The sequence below is a fragment of the Pogoniulus pusillus genome, chromosome 24 (assembly GCF_015220805.1).
Source record: "Pogoniulus pusillus isolate bPogPus1 chromosome 24, bPogPus1.pri, whole genome shotgun sequence".
NCBI classification, from domain to species: domain Eukaryota; kingdom Metazoa; phylum Chordata; class Aves; order Piciformes; family Lybiidae; genus Pogoniulus; species Pogoniulus pusillus.
This window is the reverse complement of record NC_087287.1, coordinates 4,218,545-4,233,420: the sequence shown is the minus strand read 5'-3', so window position 1 is coordinate 4,233,420 and position 14,876 is coordinate 4,218,545. Positions and strand designations below refer to the sequence as shown.

The 14,876-nt window shown below is 55.9% G+C and overlaps 1 protein-coding gene across 2 annotated transcripts in view; it reads right to left on the bottom strand.

Annotated features, from left to right (window-relative positions):
• Positions 1–1,328: 1,328 nt before the first annotated feature.
• The window catches only part of PHRF1 (PHD and ring finger domains 1), a 33,973-nt gene continuing 20,425 nt past the window's right edge, over positions 1,329–14,876 (bottom strand). The window contains exons 13-18 of one of the 2 annotated variants that reach the window (XM_064163119.1): positions 13,950–14,104; positions 9,310–12,105; positions 8,459–8,610; positions 7,119–7,373; positions 5,209–5,337; positions 1,329–2,207 (exon numbers count right to left, since the gene is read on the bottom strand). In XM_064163119.1, coding sequence (XP_064019189.1) covers positions 2,073–2,207; positions 5,209–5,337; positions 7,119–7,373; positions 8,459–8,610; positions 9,310–12,105; positions 13,950–14,104 — 3,622 coding nt within the window. In that variant the 3' untranslated portion in view covers positions 1,329–2,072. The remainder of the gene's footprint in view (positions 2,208–5,208; positions 5,338–7,118; positions 7,374–8,458; positions 8,611–9,309; positions 12,106–13,949; positions 14,105–14,876) is intronic. The other variant, XM_064163118.1, reaches the window with a different exon arrangement.

Sequence of the window (14,876 nt, the reverse complement as noted above, 5' to 3'; positions counted from 1 at the left end):
AGAAGCCTCCCCCCTGGTGCCCTCAGGAGCTGGCAGGGATGAGCTGTTGCCTGGAGCAGCTCTGCAGCTAACTGCCCTCAGCTGCAGCAGAGCCTGGAGGTGCAGGGAGGCTGAGGCTAGTGAGGTCAGACACTTCCCCTCTCACATCCTGCCCTGCTCCAGCTGCACTCCACAATTCCCCACGCAGATGCTCCTGGCCCTTGAGGCCTGGGCAAATGGCAAAGGGGCAGCAGAGTCCCTGCAGGATGAGGAGCAGGAGAAGGGATTCTGTGATGGCCAAGGGCATCCCCAGCAGGAGGGTGTTGAGAGCAGAGAGGTTTGCCCGTGAGAAGAGCAGCAGGGGGCTGCTGGCTGGGGGGTGCCAGCCCCTAGGCCAGAGCGTGGTCAGCTTTGCTTTCCCCTGCCCTGCTTTCACTTCCCCAGCAGGCAGCCATGGGAGCAGCACAAGGCTTGCTCAGGGCTGACTCATTCCTGGTTCTCAGGCCAGGGAGGAGAGGCTGAAGGAGCTGGGGGTGTGCAGCCTGCAGCAGAGGAGGCTCAGGGCAGAGCTCATTGCTGGCTGCAGCTCCCTGCAGGGAGGCTGTAGCCAGGTGGGGTTGGGCTCTGCTGCCAGGCAGCCAGCAGCAGAAGAAGGGGACAGAGGCTCAAGCTGTGCCAGGGCAGGTCTGGGCTGGATGTTGTTAGGAAGTTGTTGTCAGAGAGAGTGATTGGCATTGGAATGGGCTGCCCAGGGAGGTGGTGGAGTGGCCATGGCTGGAGGTGTTGAAGCCAAGCCTGGCTGGGGCACTTAGTGCCATGGTCTGGTTGGTTGGGCAGGGCTGGGTGCTAGGTTGGACTGGCTGAGCTTGGAGCTCTCTTCCAGCCCGCTTGGTTCCACGATTCCATTGCCATGGTCTGGTTGCTTGGCCAGGACTGGGTGCTAGGTTGGCCTGGCTGAGTGTGGAACTCGATTCTATGACCCTAATGGCCAAGCACGCAGGGTGGCACAGAGGCAGCTGCAAGACAAACAAAAGACATCTGCTGGGGGACTAAAACCATTCAAAATAACTTTATAAACTCTTGTCACATCTCTGCTTTGTACATCAGATCCACCCTCACCCCCTCCAGCCTGCTCCAGAAAAATTCCCACTGCTCACCTTTGCCCCTTCCCTTCTTCCTGCCAGGCAGCAGCTGCCAGCCAGGCCCTTGAGGCTGCTATTTACACAAGTGCAACAATCTCTTACCCCTCTCCCCTCCCCCCCCAAAAAAAACCCCAACCCCCCCTGAACCTCTGGCTAAAGAAGACACTGCCATCAGGAGGGCAAAAGAAACAGCAGGGGCCTGAGAGGTGATTCTGAAGTCAGTTTATAAAGGTGAGCTCATTTCTGCCAGGCCCCAGGGGCCAGGCAAGCTTCGCTCAACCCTCCCCCACGGGGTGGGGCTTAAAAAGACAGGGGTTCAAGTATGAAAATCAGAAGGTTCCAAAGACAAGCTGCATCCTCCCCCCCCTCCCTCCCCCCCCCATAAATAAACACCAGGCAACAGTGGACAGACTGGAGGGGGTCGGGGGTAAAAAGTGTGTTTGTGTGTGTCAGGGTGGGATCCAGTTTCAAACTTCTAGCAAGACAAGTGCACAGCCCTCCCCTCACCAACACCTCCTCCTCCCCCCATCCCTCCCCAGCCAAAAAGGAGAAGTGATCAAAGGAACCCTGAAAAGAGCCTTCCTCCCCTCACCCCCCACCAATAAAAAGGGGGCTCTGCCTGTCCCCTCTGCTGGCCTGAGGCGTTAAGGTTGTTCTTTAAGGGCTACATCTGTAGGGCATCCAAAAGAAGGAGGGGAAGAGAGGGGGGAGGAAAACCAACCCAAAAAGAAAAGACAACCCAAAAAGAAGAGACATCCAAAACAGAAAAGACATCCAACAAACTCAAGCCCATCCCTTCAACAGGAGGCTCTGCAGTTCAGTCCTCTTTGAAGCTCCTCTGCACTGCAGCCAGGCGCAGCCAAACTGTCTCCTCCCAGCCGCCGGCGCAGCCTTCTCGGCAGGGGCAGGACCAGTGCCAGTCCGAGCAGTCTTGGGTTGTGGTTTTTGCTCTCAGTTTTCTCCTTCCCTGGTGTCTTCTCCATCAGTTTTCTTGTGTTTCCTCATGTGTTTGTATTTCTCCACGTAGGCTTTCACCAGGTTGGCTACTTTCATGGGGTTGATCTCGCCGCTTTTGCTGTGGCAGATCTGCCAGGGGTGAGGAGAAGGGCAAGGAGGAGAAGTTGAGGAAGGAGACAGAGAGGATCAGAGCAGAGCAGAGCACAGCTGAGAAGGGTTTAAGTTGGAAGGGACCTCAAAGATCATCTAGTTCCAACCCTTCTGCCATAGGCAGGGACACCTCTCACTAGAACAGGTTGCTCAAGGCATTGTCCAGATTGGTCTTGAACACCTCCAGGGAGGCTGTGGAGCACAGAATCACCTCCAGGGAGGCTGTGATCAAAGACCACATTCTGTGCTTCTGTGCTCCACACCCTCTCTGGGCAACCTGTGCCAGTGCTGGTCTGCTGGAGGGCAGGAAGGCTTTGCAAGGGGACTTGGCTAGGCTCATCCATGGCTTGAGGCCAATGGGATGAGGTTCAATAAGGCCAAGGGCAGGGTCCTGACTTTGGCTCACAACAACTCCAGGAAGGCTCCAGGCTGAGGGCAGAGTGGCTGGAAACTGCCCAGCAGAGAAGGAGCTGGGGGTGCTGGGTGACAGCAGCTGGAGATGAGTCAGGCTGTGCCCAGGTGGGCAAGAAGGGCACCAACAGCCTGGCGTGGACCAGCAATGGTGTGGCCAGCAGCAGCAGGGCAGGGATGGTGCACCTGTACTGAGTGCTGGTGAGGCCACAGCTGAGGAAGCTGAGGGTGTGCAGTGTGGAGAAGAGGAGGCTGAGGGCAGAGCTCATTGCTCTCTGCAGCTCCTTGAGAGGAGGCTGCAGTCAGCTGGGGTTGGGCTCTGCTGCCTGGTCTCAGGTGATGGAAGGAGAGGAACTGGCCTGAAATTGTGCCAGGGGAGGGTTAGGTTGGAGAGGAGGAACAATTTATTTGCTGTAGGAGTGGTGAGGGCTTGGCACAGGCTGCCCAGGGAGGTGGTGGATTCCCCAAAGCTGGAGCTGTTCCAGCAGGGTGTGGCCGTGGCACCTGTGGCCATGGTTTGCTGCCCATGGTGGGGCTGGGTTGATGGTTGGAGTCAAAGATTGTAGAGCTCACTTCCAACCCAAACAATTCCATGCCTCCAGCATCCTCCTGTACTTCCAGCATTGCAGAAAGGGCTCAGGGGCTTCTCTAGTGAGCACTAAGCAAGTGCAGAAGCACCTCTGAAAGCAGAAGCATTTTCACTGCAGGCTTTTCCCCTTCCACCCAGTCTTAGATGGGAAATGGTAACCCAGGAGTGTCCATTTCCCATTTTGCTGTGGAGTTTTGAGGAAGTGATGCTCAGTTTAAAAAAGAATCTGACACTTCTGAGAGCTGAGAGAGAATGGGATTCAACCAGGAACATCTTCAGTGTTCAGAGAAGAGCTCAGAGTGACCTCAGCAGGAACTGCTGCCACCCTGCTCTCCCACAAGCCACCCTTTGGTTCACATGGGTGACACAGAAGGTGTGGAATTGCAGCCCTTACCTCAGGAATGTTGACTGATGATGGAATTGAGAGTGCAGACCTCTGGAGGACAGCACCAGAGATTGGGTGATCTTTTAAGAGGCCTGGAGCACAGCCCTGTGAGGAGAGGCTGAGGGAGCTGGGGGTGTGCAGCCTGCAGCAGAGGAGGCTCAGGGCAGAGCTCACTGCTGCCTGCAGCTGCCTGCAGGGAGGCTGTAGCCAGGTGGGGTTGGGCTCTGCTGCCAGGCAGCCAGCAGCAGAAGAAGGGGACACAGCCTGAAGCTGTGGCAGGGCAGGTCTAGGCTGGATGTTAGGAGGAAGTTGTTGGCAGAGAGAGTGATTGGCATTGGAATGGGCTGCCCAGGGAGGTGGTGGAGTGGCCGTGGCTGGAGGTGTTGCAGCCAAGCCTGGCTGGGGCACTTAGTGCCATGGTCTGGTTGGTTGGGCAGGGCTGGGTGCTAGGTTGGACTGGCTGAGCTTGGAGCTCTCTTCCCTCCTGGCTGATTCTATGACCAAATCCAACTACTAACTCAGCACTACCAAGTTTGGTACTGAACCAAATCTCTCAGCACTTCAGCTTTTAAACCTCTCCAGGGACGGGGACTCCACCACTGCTCTGGGAAGCATGTTCCAGGGCTGGACAACCCTTCTGGGAAAGGAACTGTTCCTCATGACCAACCTAAATCTCCCCTGTGAGAGCTTGAGGCTGTTTTCTCTTGTCCTGCCACTCGTTACTCAGGCTGCCCAGGGCTGTGCTTGAGGCCCCATCCCTGGAGCCATTCAAGCTGAGCCTTGCTGTGTGCCTGTGCAGCCTGCTCTGGCTGGAGGTGTCCCTGCTGCCTGCAGGGGGGTTGGGCAGGATGCCCTGGGAGAGTCCCTTCCAATCTGGCACAACCTGTAAAGCTCTGAGATGACAACAACCCCCAGCTGACTGCAGCCTCCTCTCAGGGAGCGGCAGAGAGCAATGAGCTCTGCCCTCAGCCTCCTCTTCTCCACACTGCACACCCCCAGCTCCCTCAGCTGCTTTGCCTATTGTCACCCAAGGCAGGCACTGTCATGAAATAAGCTCAAGCTTAGCAGCACTCTGGTGCAGAGGCCATCATGGTCTGGCAACTCTTTCACTGGTGCAGCCTGAAGCAATCATTGCTCCACCACTGAGCAGAGTCCAAAGGTCTGCAGGTCACTGCTGGTGCTGGACAGCACAGGACAAAGTACTGCTGCTTATTTACAGCCCTGCTGAACTCCTGCTCCTCACCATTCCAGAGCACTACAGAATGGGTTGGGTTGGAAGGGACCTTAAAGCTCATCCAGTTCCATAGGCAGGACTCCATAGGCAGTTCCAGCCATCCTGCCACAGGCAAGGACACCTCCCACCAGCAAAGGGTGCTCAAGGCCTCATCCAGCCTGGCCCTCAACAACTCCAGGGAGTTTGTGGAGCACAGAAGCACCCAATGTGATCTTTGATCACATTGGGTGCTTCTGTGCTCCACAACCTCCCTGGGCAACCTGTGCCAGGGTCTCCCCACCCTTACTGTCAAGGAATTCTTCCTGTTCTCCAGTCTCAATCTGCCCTCTCCCAGCTCCAAGCTGTTTCCCTGCTTCCTTACCTTCTGCACAGCTTTCCTCAGGATGCTCTTGTACTCCTCCTTGGTGATCTCCCTCTTCTGATAGAAAGGTTTGATGGCAAGCTTCACCTCTTCCACAGCCCTCTCCTGCATGTGGAGCTTCTTCATGTACTGCACAGCAGAGAGAAGGAGGTTACCTTGAGGGTAGCTTCCCAACCTGGTGCTCTCAGAAGAGCTCCAACAATGACAGAAGGAGCCTCAAAAGGGATTTCCTTCACTGCCAAGCACCATTTTGGGCTACAAGGAACCTTTGGTTCAAGGGATATTTATTCTGGGTCTTAAAACAGTGGGTTTTAAACAGCTGACTGCAGTGTGAGAACCACAAAAGGAGTTAGAAGAGACCTTAACAATCATCCAGTTCCAAGCTCCTGCCATGGCCAGGGACACCTCCCACCAGCACAGCTTGCTCAAGGCTTCATCCAGCCTGGCCTTGGACACTTCCAGGCAGGAGGCAGCCACAGCCTCCCTGGGCAACCTGTGACAGACTCTCCCTACCCTCACTGCCAACAATTTCTTCCTCCTCTCCACTCTCACTCTCCCCTCTCCCAGCTCAAAGCCATTGTCTCTCCTCCTGGCACTCCCAGCCCTTCTCCAAAGTCCCTCCCCAGCTCTCCTGGAGCCTCTTCAGGTACTGGAAGGCTGCTCTGAGCTCTCCCTGGAGCTTTCTCCTCTCCAGGCTGATCAAGCCCAACTCTTCCAGCCTAGCTTCACAGCAGAGCCCTTCCAGCCATGCCAGCACTGCTGTGGCCTCCTCTGGGCCTGCTCCAACAGGTCTCTGTGCTATGCTGAGCACTCCAGAGCTGGCCCCAGCACTACAGGGCTGAGTCTCAGCAGAGCACAGCAGAGGGGCAGAATCCCCTCCCTGCCCCTGCTGCTGCCCACACTGCTGGGGGTCAGCCCAGGACAGGCTAGGGCTGGGCTGACAGCACTCAGTGCTGGCTCATCTCCAGCTTTGCACCCCACAGTCCTCCTCCACAGGGCTGCTCTCCATCCCTTCACCCCTCAGCCTGGACTGACCCTGGGTGCTGCCTGACTCCAAGTGCAAGACTTTGCCCACAGCCTTGTTCTGGCTGATCTTGGAGGTCTCTTCCAACCTGGCTGACTCTATGACTCAAGGCAGGGTCCTGCAGGTTTGCTGCCTGACCTTCACCACAGCCTCATTCTGGCTGATCTCAGAGGTCTCCTCCAAGCTGGCTGACTCTATGACTCAAGGCAGGCTCCTGCAGGTTTGCTGCCTGACCTTGACCACAGCCTCATTCTGGAAGATCTCAGAGGTGTCTTCCAAGCTGGCTGATTCTATGACTCAAGGCAGGCTCCTAAACATCTATTGCCTTTGCCCACAGCCTCATTCTGGCTGGTCTCAGAGGTCTCTTCCAACCTGGCTGACTATGACTCAAGGCAGGCTCCTGCAGGTTTGCTGCCTGACCTTGACCACAGCCTCATTCTGGCTGGTCTCAGAGGTCTCCTCCAAGCTGGCTGACTCTGACTCAAGGCAGGCTCCTGAACATCTCCTGCCTTTGCCCACAGCCTCATTCTGGCTGGTCTCAGAGGTCTCCTCCAAGCTGGCTGACTCTGACTCAAGGCAGGCTCCTGAACATCTCCTGCCTTTGCCCACAGCCTCATTCTGGCTGGTCTCAGAGGTCTCCTCCAAGCTGGCTGATTCTATGACTCAAGGCAGGCTCCTAAACATCTATTGCCTTTGCCCACAGCCTCATTCTGGCTGGTCTCAGAGGTCTCCTCCAAGCTGGCTGACTCTGACTCAAGGCAGGCTCCTAAACATCTCCTGCCTTTGCCCACAGCCTCATTCTGGCTGGTCTCAGAGGTCTCCTCCAAGCTGGCTGACTCTGACTCAAGGCAGGCTCCTGCAGGTGTGCTGCCCCCTCCTCCCTCACCTCCTCGTTCTTGGTTCTATCCGGCGCAGCTCTGGGCGCTGAGCTCTTCTCCTCGGCGCTGCCCACGGCGGCAGCCTGCATGCCGGGCTCGGAGGCGGTGGCCAGGCTGGCGGGCTCGGGGGTGAGGCTGCGGGCGGCGGCGGGCGCGGGCAGGCTGCCCTGCATGATGAAGTGCACGGTGGGCTGGCTGACGGGCGCGTAGGGCGGCAGGCTGGCGGGCAGCGCGGGCGCCGCGGGCAGCGGCTGGCAGTACACCTGCGGGGCAGACAGCGCTGTCAATGCTTCTGCTGGCGAGACAGCCCCGGAGCAGGGCTTGCAGAGCTGCCTTCAGCACGGCTTCACAGACTGCACTGCCTCGAAGGGATCCTAAGGGCATCCTGCCCAATCCCCCTGCACCCAGCAGGGACACCTCCAGCCAGAGCAGGCTGCACAGGCACACAGCAAGGCTCAGCTCCAATGGCTCCAGGGATGGGGCCTCAAGCACAGCCCTGGGCAGCCTGGGCCAGCCTCTGCCCACCCTCACTCTGCACAGCTTCCTCCTCAGCTCCAACCTAACTCTGTCCTGCTCCACTTCCAAACCATTGCCCTCAGCCTGTCCCCACAGCCCCTTCTGAACAGTCCCTCCCCAGCCTGCCTGCAGCTCCCCTGCAGGTACTGAAGTGCAGCTCTGAGCTCTGCCTGCAGCCTTCTTTTCTCCAGGCAGCACAGCCCCAACTCTGCCAGCTTGAAGCCACAGCAGAGCTTCTGCTGCCCTCTGAGCATCTTCATGGCCTCCTCTGTACCCTCTCCAACACTACCATGTGCTCTTGTGTGGTGGGTCTGGAGATGCACACAGCACTGGAGGTGAGGTCTCACCAGAGCAGAGTCACCTCTCCTGACCTGCTGGCCACGTTGCCCAGCATGCAAGTGGCCTTCTGGGCTTACCCACTCAGACCGGATGTCAATCATTCTCATGCCATCGTGCAGCAGGAGCCAGCAGCAGTGCTGCTCATCTTTACCTGGTGGGCAGTACAAACTGGCAACAGGCAGCAGGGCCACCAGGCCAGGGAGATGCCATTGCCAGGGAGAAGCTGAAAGCTTCTCAACCAGCACCATCTCTCCACCAGTTACTACTGAGAACAGAAGCTGTATGTAGAGAGCAGGATGAAAATGTGCTGCTTGAACTGCCAAGGCCCACAGAGTTCAGATGGTGAGGGGGTTGCTGGGGGGGGAGGGTATGAAATGTGCCACACGCAGAGGAGGGGCACCTCTGCCATGAGAGGAGGGTGGTGCACAAGGAGGGCACGGATGAGGTGGGATGCCTTCCATGACACTGGGGTGCTGGGAGAGGAGGAACCAACCTGAGAGGAATCTAGATCAGGAAACATAGGCTCAGGAATCATATAATTGGTTGGAGGAGGCTCATTTAACTGCACCTGATTTAAGGTTTGGTTCAAGTCCTCTGGTTTCCAGGCGACTTCTTTTGCCCGCTGGAGTTTGTAAAATGGCATCCCTGGCACACCCAAGAGAAGGGAAAAAACAGATTTAAGAACAAAAGAAACTGAAGTGGTCAAAGATTGCATGAAAAGGATTTAAATAATCACAGAATCACAGATTGCATGAGGTGGGAAGGGGTCTTCAAAGCTCATCCTGCCCAAGCCCCTGCACCCAGCAGGGACACCTCCAGCCAGAGCAGGCTGCACAGGCACACAGCAAGGCTCAGCTCCAATGGCTCCAGGGATGAGGCCTCAAGCACAGCCCTGGGCAGCCTGTGCCAGCCTCTGCCCACCCTCACTCTGCACAGCTTCCTCCTCAGCTCCAACCTACCTCTGCCCTGCTCCACTTCCAAACCATTGCCCTCAGCCAGTCCCCACTGTGCAGAGTGAGGGTGGGCAGAGGCTGGCCCAGGCTGCCCAGGGCTGTGCTTGAGGCCCCATCCCTGGAGCCATTCAAGCTGAGCCTTGCTGTGTGCCTGTGCAGCCTGCCCTGGCTGGAGGTGTCCTTGCTGCCTGCTAGGGGGGTTGGAGCAAGATGCCCTTGGAGGGTCCCTTCCAAGCCAGTGCAAGCTGTGAAGCTGTAAGGTGCCAGCCATCAGGGGTGGCACCCCTAGCTCAGCTGACAGAGCTGTCACACTACAACCAGCTCTGGCCAGGCACTGAAACCCCACACAGCTTGCTTCAGCTGCTGGTGGTTTTCCAACCAAGAGACTTACTTGGAGCTTTTCCAGCAGTCAAGGTGCTGCTTTCTTCCTCCTGCAGATTCCAGGTCACTCTCTTCACTGCTGCTTTGGATTTCAAGGCAGGACCCTGAGCTGCCCCCTCCACTTCAGGCTTCCCAAAGTGATGAGTCTTCTCGTTTGACACAAGGCACTCCTCTCTGACCTCCCTCACACAATCTGGTAGCTTGCTTTTGGCTGAGCTTTGAGGGGCTGCAGCCTCAGCTGGAAGGTGCAGGATGACCTCTTTCTTGGGGGGCTGGTCGCCCAGGGATGGGCACAGCGCCGTGTTCTCGATCTTCACCGTGATCTCCAGGTTCGTGTTGCCAGCAAGCACTGCTGGATCTCTGCTGCTCATCAGCTCTGCCTCATCAAAAGGATCCACCTTGCCCAGCGGAGCAGAGATGTTTGTGATGTCTGGGGCAGGGAATGCAGTTTCACAGCTCACTTCCTGACAGATGGGCTCTGCCTTCACAGTCTCTTGGACCTCTCTCACTGGACCCGGGGGCTCAGCCTTCATTTCCTCCAGTTTGATATTTGGTTGGATGGTTATGGAAAGCTCTTCCAGTACTAACTCCTCCTTTGGCTCTTGCTTGATGGAATGGGGTGGCTCCAGAGAGCTGGGCAGGCTGTCAGCTGGAGGCTGTGGAGGAGGAAGGGAGCTCTCCTTGGACCTGCGCTTCCTCTCTCTGGAGCGCGACCTGGAGCGCGGCCTCTTGTCCTTCGACTTGCTGCTCTTGTGCTCCCGAGACCGAGAGGCAGAACGAGACCGAGACCTCCACTTCCTCCTCTCCCGAGACCTGGACCTGGATCTCTTCCTGCCCCTGGCCCTCAGGCTGCCATCTTTGTCGTGCCTCTCGTGGCTTTTGTCCCTGCGGTGCTTCCGGCGCTTGGCCCTCTCGGTGCTGGTGGAGCGGGACCGTCCCCTCCGCCTGGACCTCGACCGGGACCGCCTCTTCTTCTTCCTGCTTTCATGAAACTCAGAAGTGCTGCCAGGGCTTCCTGACCTCGACCTCGATTTCCTTCTCTCCCTAGACCAAGAAGATTTTGCCTTCTTCTCCTTGCTTTTATCCTTCACTTTCTTTTTCTTGGCTCGCTCGTGGCTGCTGGAGCGGTCGGTAGAAGACCTCCTGCTCTTCGCTTTCCCCGCCTGTGTTTTGCTGTGCTCTTCTCCACCCGAGCAAGAGGTGGACCTGGAGCTTCGGTCCCTTGAGTGTGTTCTCTCCCTAGGTTCTGACGGGGACCTCCTGTGCTCTTTGACAGGTGCCTTTTTCCTTTTCATCTTCTTCTTGCTTCGGGAGCTGGAGCGGGATCTGGACCGTGAGCGCTTCTCCGTCTGCTCTGCTGTTTGGCCTTTCTGCTGCCCATCACTCCTGGAGGGACTCTCTGGTTCTAGTTTCACATTTGTGTTAGGCCTAATCAATTCCTCGGCGTTAAAGAACACATCAGGGCCCTCTCTGCTCTCCTCCTTTGAACCCTCTGCATCACAAACGTGCTTAACGGCAGCCGAAGTGCAAGGACTGCTCAGAGAGTCTTCCTCAGCCCTGCTGTCTCTTTCCTCTGTATCAGAGACCTGCTCCACCAGCCTGCTTTTGACCTTGGCAGCCTCCTGAGCCTGGGGGGTAGCAGAAGGTGCATCAGAGTCAGCCTCGGACCCAAAGATGTTCTCCACCTTGTAAGGGGTGAAGCGCCGGACAGTGTGGAAGGTCTGAACTTTGGGGTGCTCAATGGAAATGGTCCTGGTGATGTTGGTCAGGGGGATCCCCGAGCCAAGCCTCTCAGGGCTGCTGCTTGCTGAGCTGGAATCCGACCCTGTGGGCTCAAAGGGGTCATAGATTTCACTTTTGACCTGCTTTTTCTTCATGGAGAAGAGCGTGGAGGGAGCCTCTTTCTGTTGCTCTTTGTCATCCACGGGGCGGAAAGTGTTGCAGAAGCCTGGGTTAGGCAGCCTGCTGGGATGCCCTGCATTGCCTGGGATGTTGATTTTAAAACTCTCAAAAGAGCCTGGGCCTTTGCTCCTGGAGGAGGAGGAGGAGGAGGCCAGCAGCGAGGAACTGCCATACACCCCTGAGCTGCTAGAGAAGGACACCCTGCTCGTGTGGGCCGGCTGCTGAGACTCGCTGGTGTTTGACTTCTGACTCTCCACATTGCCCCCCTTCCCTGCCTGATGGGTACCCTCCTTGCCCGTCAGCTGGGTGACACAGGAGCTGGGGATGTCACAGCTTTGGCTTCCTGCAGCTTCTGGCTCTACCTGCTTGCTGCTGCTTTCCTTTTTAATCTTTGGTATCCTGGGAAGCTCAAAGACGTCAATTCTCTTGGGAGGGGGTTTCAGCGGCTGCCTCACGCTCACAGCTTTGGAGCCAGCATTCAGGCTGCAGCTCAGGGGCTTTGAAGAAGAGTTAGCAGGTGCCAAGCTTTTAGAGTTCCCATTAAATGTGGGCATCTCATCTGCCCCAGAGCTGTGCCTGCTCAGAGGAGCTATGTTCTGAGCCTGGACAGCCCTGGGTGTCATCGAATACTCCGCTTTCACGCTCGCTTTTTCTGTTGTGGTCTGTGCAGGGTTCGCCGCAGGCTCAATCCTACTCAGCAAGGCTGAAGGCGATGAAAACAAGCTGGAGGAAGAGGAGGAAGAAGAGGAGGAGGGTCTGGTGTGGGCACTCAGCCCTGAGGAAGCTGAAGGTCCAGCAGTGGAGCTGTTTGCTGTGGTCCCTGGGTACACTGTACCGGGTTGGGTGTTGTGTCCTGAGCCATCGTCCGCTCTGGAGGCGTTGGTTGATTTTCTGTGCAGTGGAGCTGTGGCAAACAAGCAAACAGTTAAGCTTTCAAGGACCTACCTGGACCTTCCCCCCAGCATTCAGGGAAATCCTGGGCTGAGGATTTTCAGTTCCACAGACACAGCAATAAGGCAACCCAAGAGTTCTGCATGTTAAGTACTCACAGAATCAAGCAGGTTGGGAAAGAGCTTTGAGATCATCGAGTCCAACCTATCACCTAACACCTTCTAATTAACCAACCCATGGCATCAAGTGCCTCATTCAGCCTCCTTTTAAACACCTCCAGGGATGGAGACTCCACCATCTCCCTGGGCAGCCCATTCCAATGGCAATCACTCTTGATGAGAAGAACTTCTTCCTAACATCCAGCCTGAACATGCCTTGGCACAGCTTGAGGCTGTGTCCTGTTGTTCTGATTGCCTGGGTGAAGAGCCCAACCCCACTTGGCCACAACCTTCCTTCAGGTAGCTGCAGAGAGCAATAAGGTCTACCCTGAGCCTCCTCCTCTCCAGGCTGACAACTGCATCTTTGAGGTAAACACTAAGGAAGTGAAAGGATTCTGTTCTGGAGCTATCTCCAGAGCCATCGTTCATTACCCTGTAGTTGTTGACTGCCACAGATGGCTGCAAGGGAAGCTGTTATTAGGACTTGTTTAAAGAAGAAATCTCTTGAAGTTTCAAGTTCATCAATTCAGAGAAGATTTTGAGTCTGGAAGGGACCTCAAAGCTCATCCAGTTCCAACCCCCCGCCATGGGCAAGGACACCTCTGATCAGCACAGGTTGCTCAAGGCCTCATGCAACCTGGTTTTGAACTCCTCCAGGCAGGAGGCATCCACAACCTCCCTGAGCAACCTGTGCCAGTCTCTCCCCACCCTCGCTCTCAACAATTTCTTTCCTGTCTCCAATCTCAGTTTCTTCCTCACCTCCACTCTCAGTCTGTCCTCCTCAGTCTCCAATTCACTCCCCCTCATCCTATCACTACAAGACTTGGTCAACAGTTCCTCCCCAGCTTTCTTGTAGGCCACTTCAAGTACTGGAAGGTCAGTGGAAGGTCTCCCCAGAGCCTTCTTTTCTCCAACTGATCAGACTCTTCACAAATAAAACCATGCCAAGGGAAGACCCAGCTGCAGCTGAGACAAGTGACACTATGCCAAGACATTAGGGGGATCACTGCTGTCATGTGCTGGGCCTACCCTACCTACTCACATGCTCAGTAAGAGCATCCCTGTGTTTGGAGCTGCCACAGCCTGCAAGATGTGGCTAGGACAGACGAGTCTGAAAAGAGAAGGCTCTGGGGAGACCTAATAGCAGCCTGCCTGTATCTGAAGGGGGCTACAAGGCTGCAGAGGGACTGTTTGCAAGGGCCTGCAGGGACAGGACAAGGGCAATGGCTGCAAACAAGAGCACAGCAGATTGAGATTGGATGTGAGGAACAAGTTCTGCACCAGGAGGGGCTGTAATAGACAGGAGCTGAGTGTAAGCCAGCAGTGTGCCCAGGGGGCTGAATATAGGCCTGCAGTGTGCCCAGGGGGCCAAGAATGCCAATGGCATCATGGCTGCGGTCAGCAGGAGCAGGGAGGGCCTTGGGCAGCCTGTTCTAGTGGGAGGTGTCCCTGCCTATGGCAGGGGAGTGGAACAGGCTGAGCTTTGAGGTCCCTTCCAACCTAAACCATTCTATGATTCTACGATATTCAAGGTGAGGCTCTAAAAAGGCTCTGGGCAACCTGCTGTAGTGGAGTATGTCTCTGCTGAGTGCAAGGGGCTGGACTAGGATGAGCTTTGAAGGTCCTTTCTAACCCAAACCATTCTGTGATTCTATGAAACCAAGAGGTTTGACTGCACTGGGAAGTGCCAAACCCTTACCTGTCTTCTTGGCCGTCAGCGAACCGTCTCTGTTGATGACCACATCTGAGCTGCTCATCATGAGGATGCTCTGTCCAGACAGGATGCTTCCCAGTAGGTCAGGCACAGAGGCAGCTTCTGCTTCTTGCTCAGGGCTCAAGGCAGGGACACTGCTTCTGCATGTTTCAGAGTTACATTTCCTTTACTCTTACAGCACTCATTCTACACACACACATACATTAGAGCCAAAAGAAAGCAAACCCAAGGGCAGAAACAGAGGTCAGGCAGGGAAGAGCACTTCTAGTTGTGGCTCCACTACAGTCAGCCAGCCCTCATCTCTCTCTGACAGACAGAAGGGGAGCACTGGAAGTTCCATGTAAACATAAGGAGGGTTTTTTTAGCTTTGAGGGTGCCAGAAGCCTGGCACAGGCTGCTCAGGGGCGTTGTGGAGTCTCCCTCTGCTGCAGATATTCAAGCCCTGCCTTGCTGTGTTCCTGTGTGATCTGCTCTGGGTGATCCTGCTCTGGCAGAGGGGTTGGACTGGAGGAGGTTTGGAGGTGCCTTCCAGCCCCTGGCATTCTGTGAAACTTCTTCACTGAAAAGGTTCTCAAAGCCTGGCACAGGCTGCCCAGGGAGGTGGTTGAATGCCCACCCCTGGAAGTGTTTCACAGGAGCAGAGTTGTGGTGTTGAGGGCCACAGGTCAGCACCAGCCCTGGTAGAGTTATTGGGCTGGATTATCTGAAATGGCTTTTCCAACTGAAATGATCCTTCTGCTGAACATCCCACAGGAACATCCCAGGATAGCAGAGGATAAAATCAAGCCAGAGACCTTAGGTCAGCAAATACTTTTAATCCTCAGTGCTGCATATCAAGATGAACTTCCCAGTGCAGCTAAGATGCATTTTTGAAGCCTAAACTGAAGTTCAGCACTTCAGAGGGACTTCCAT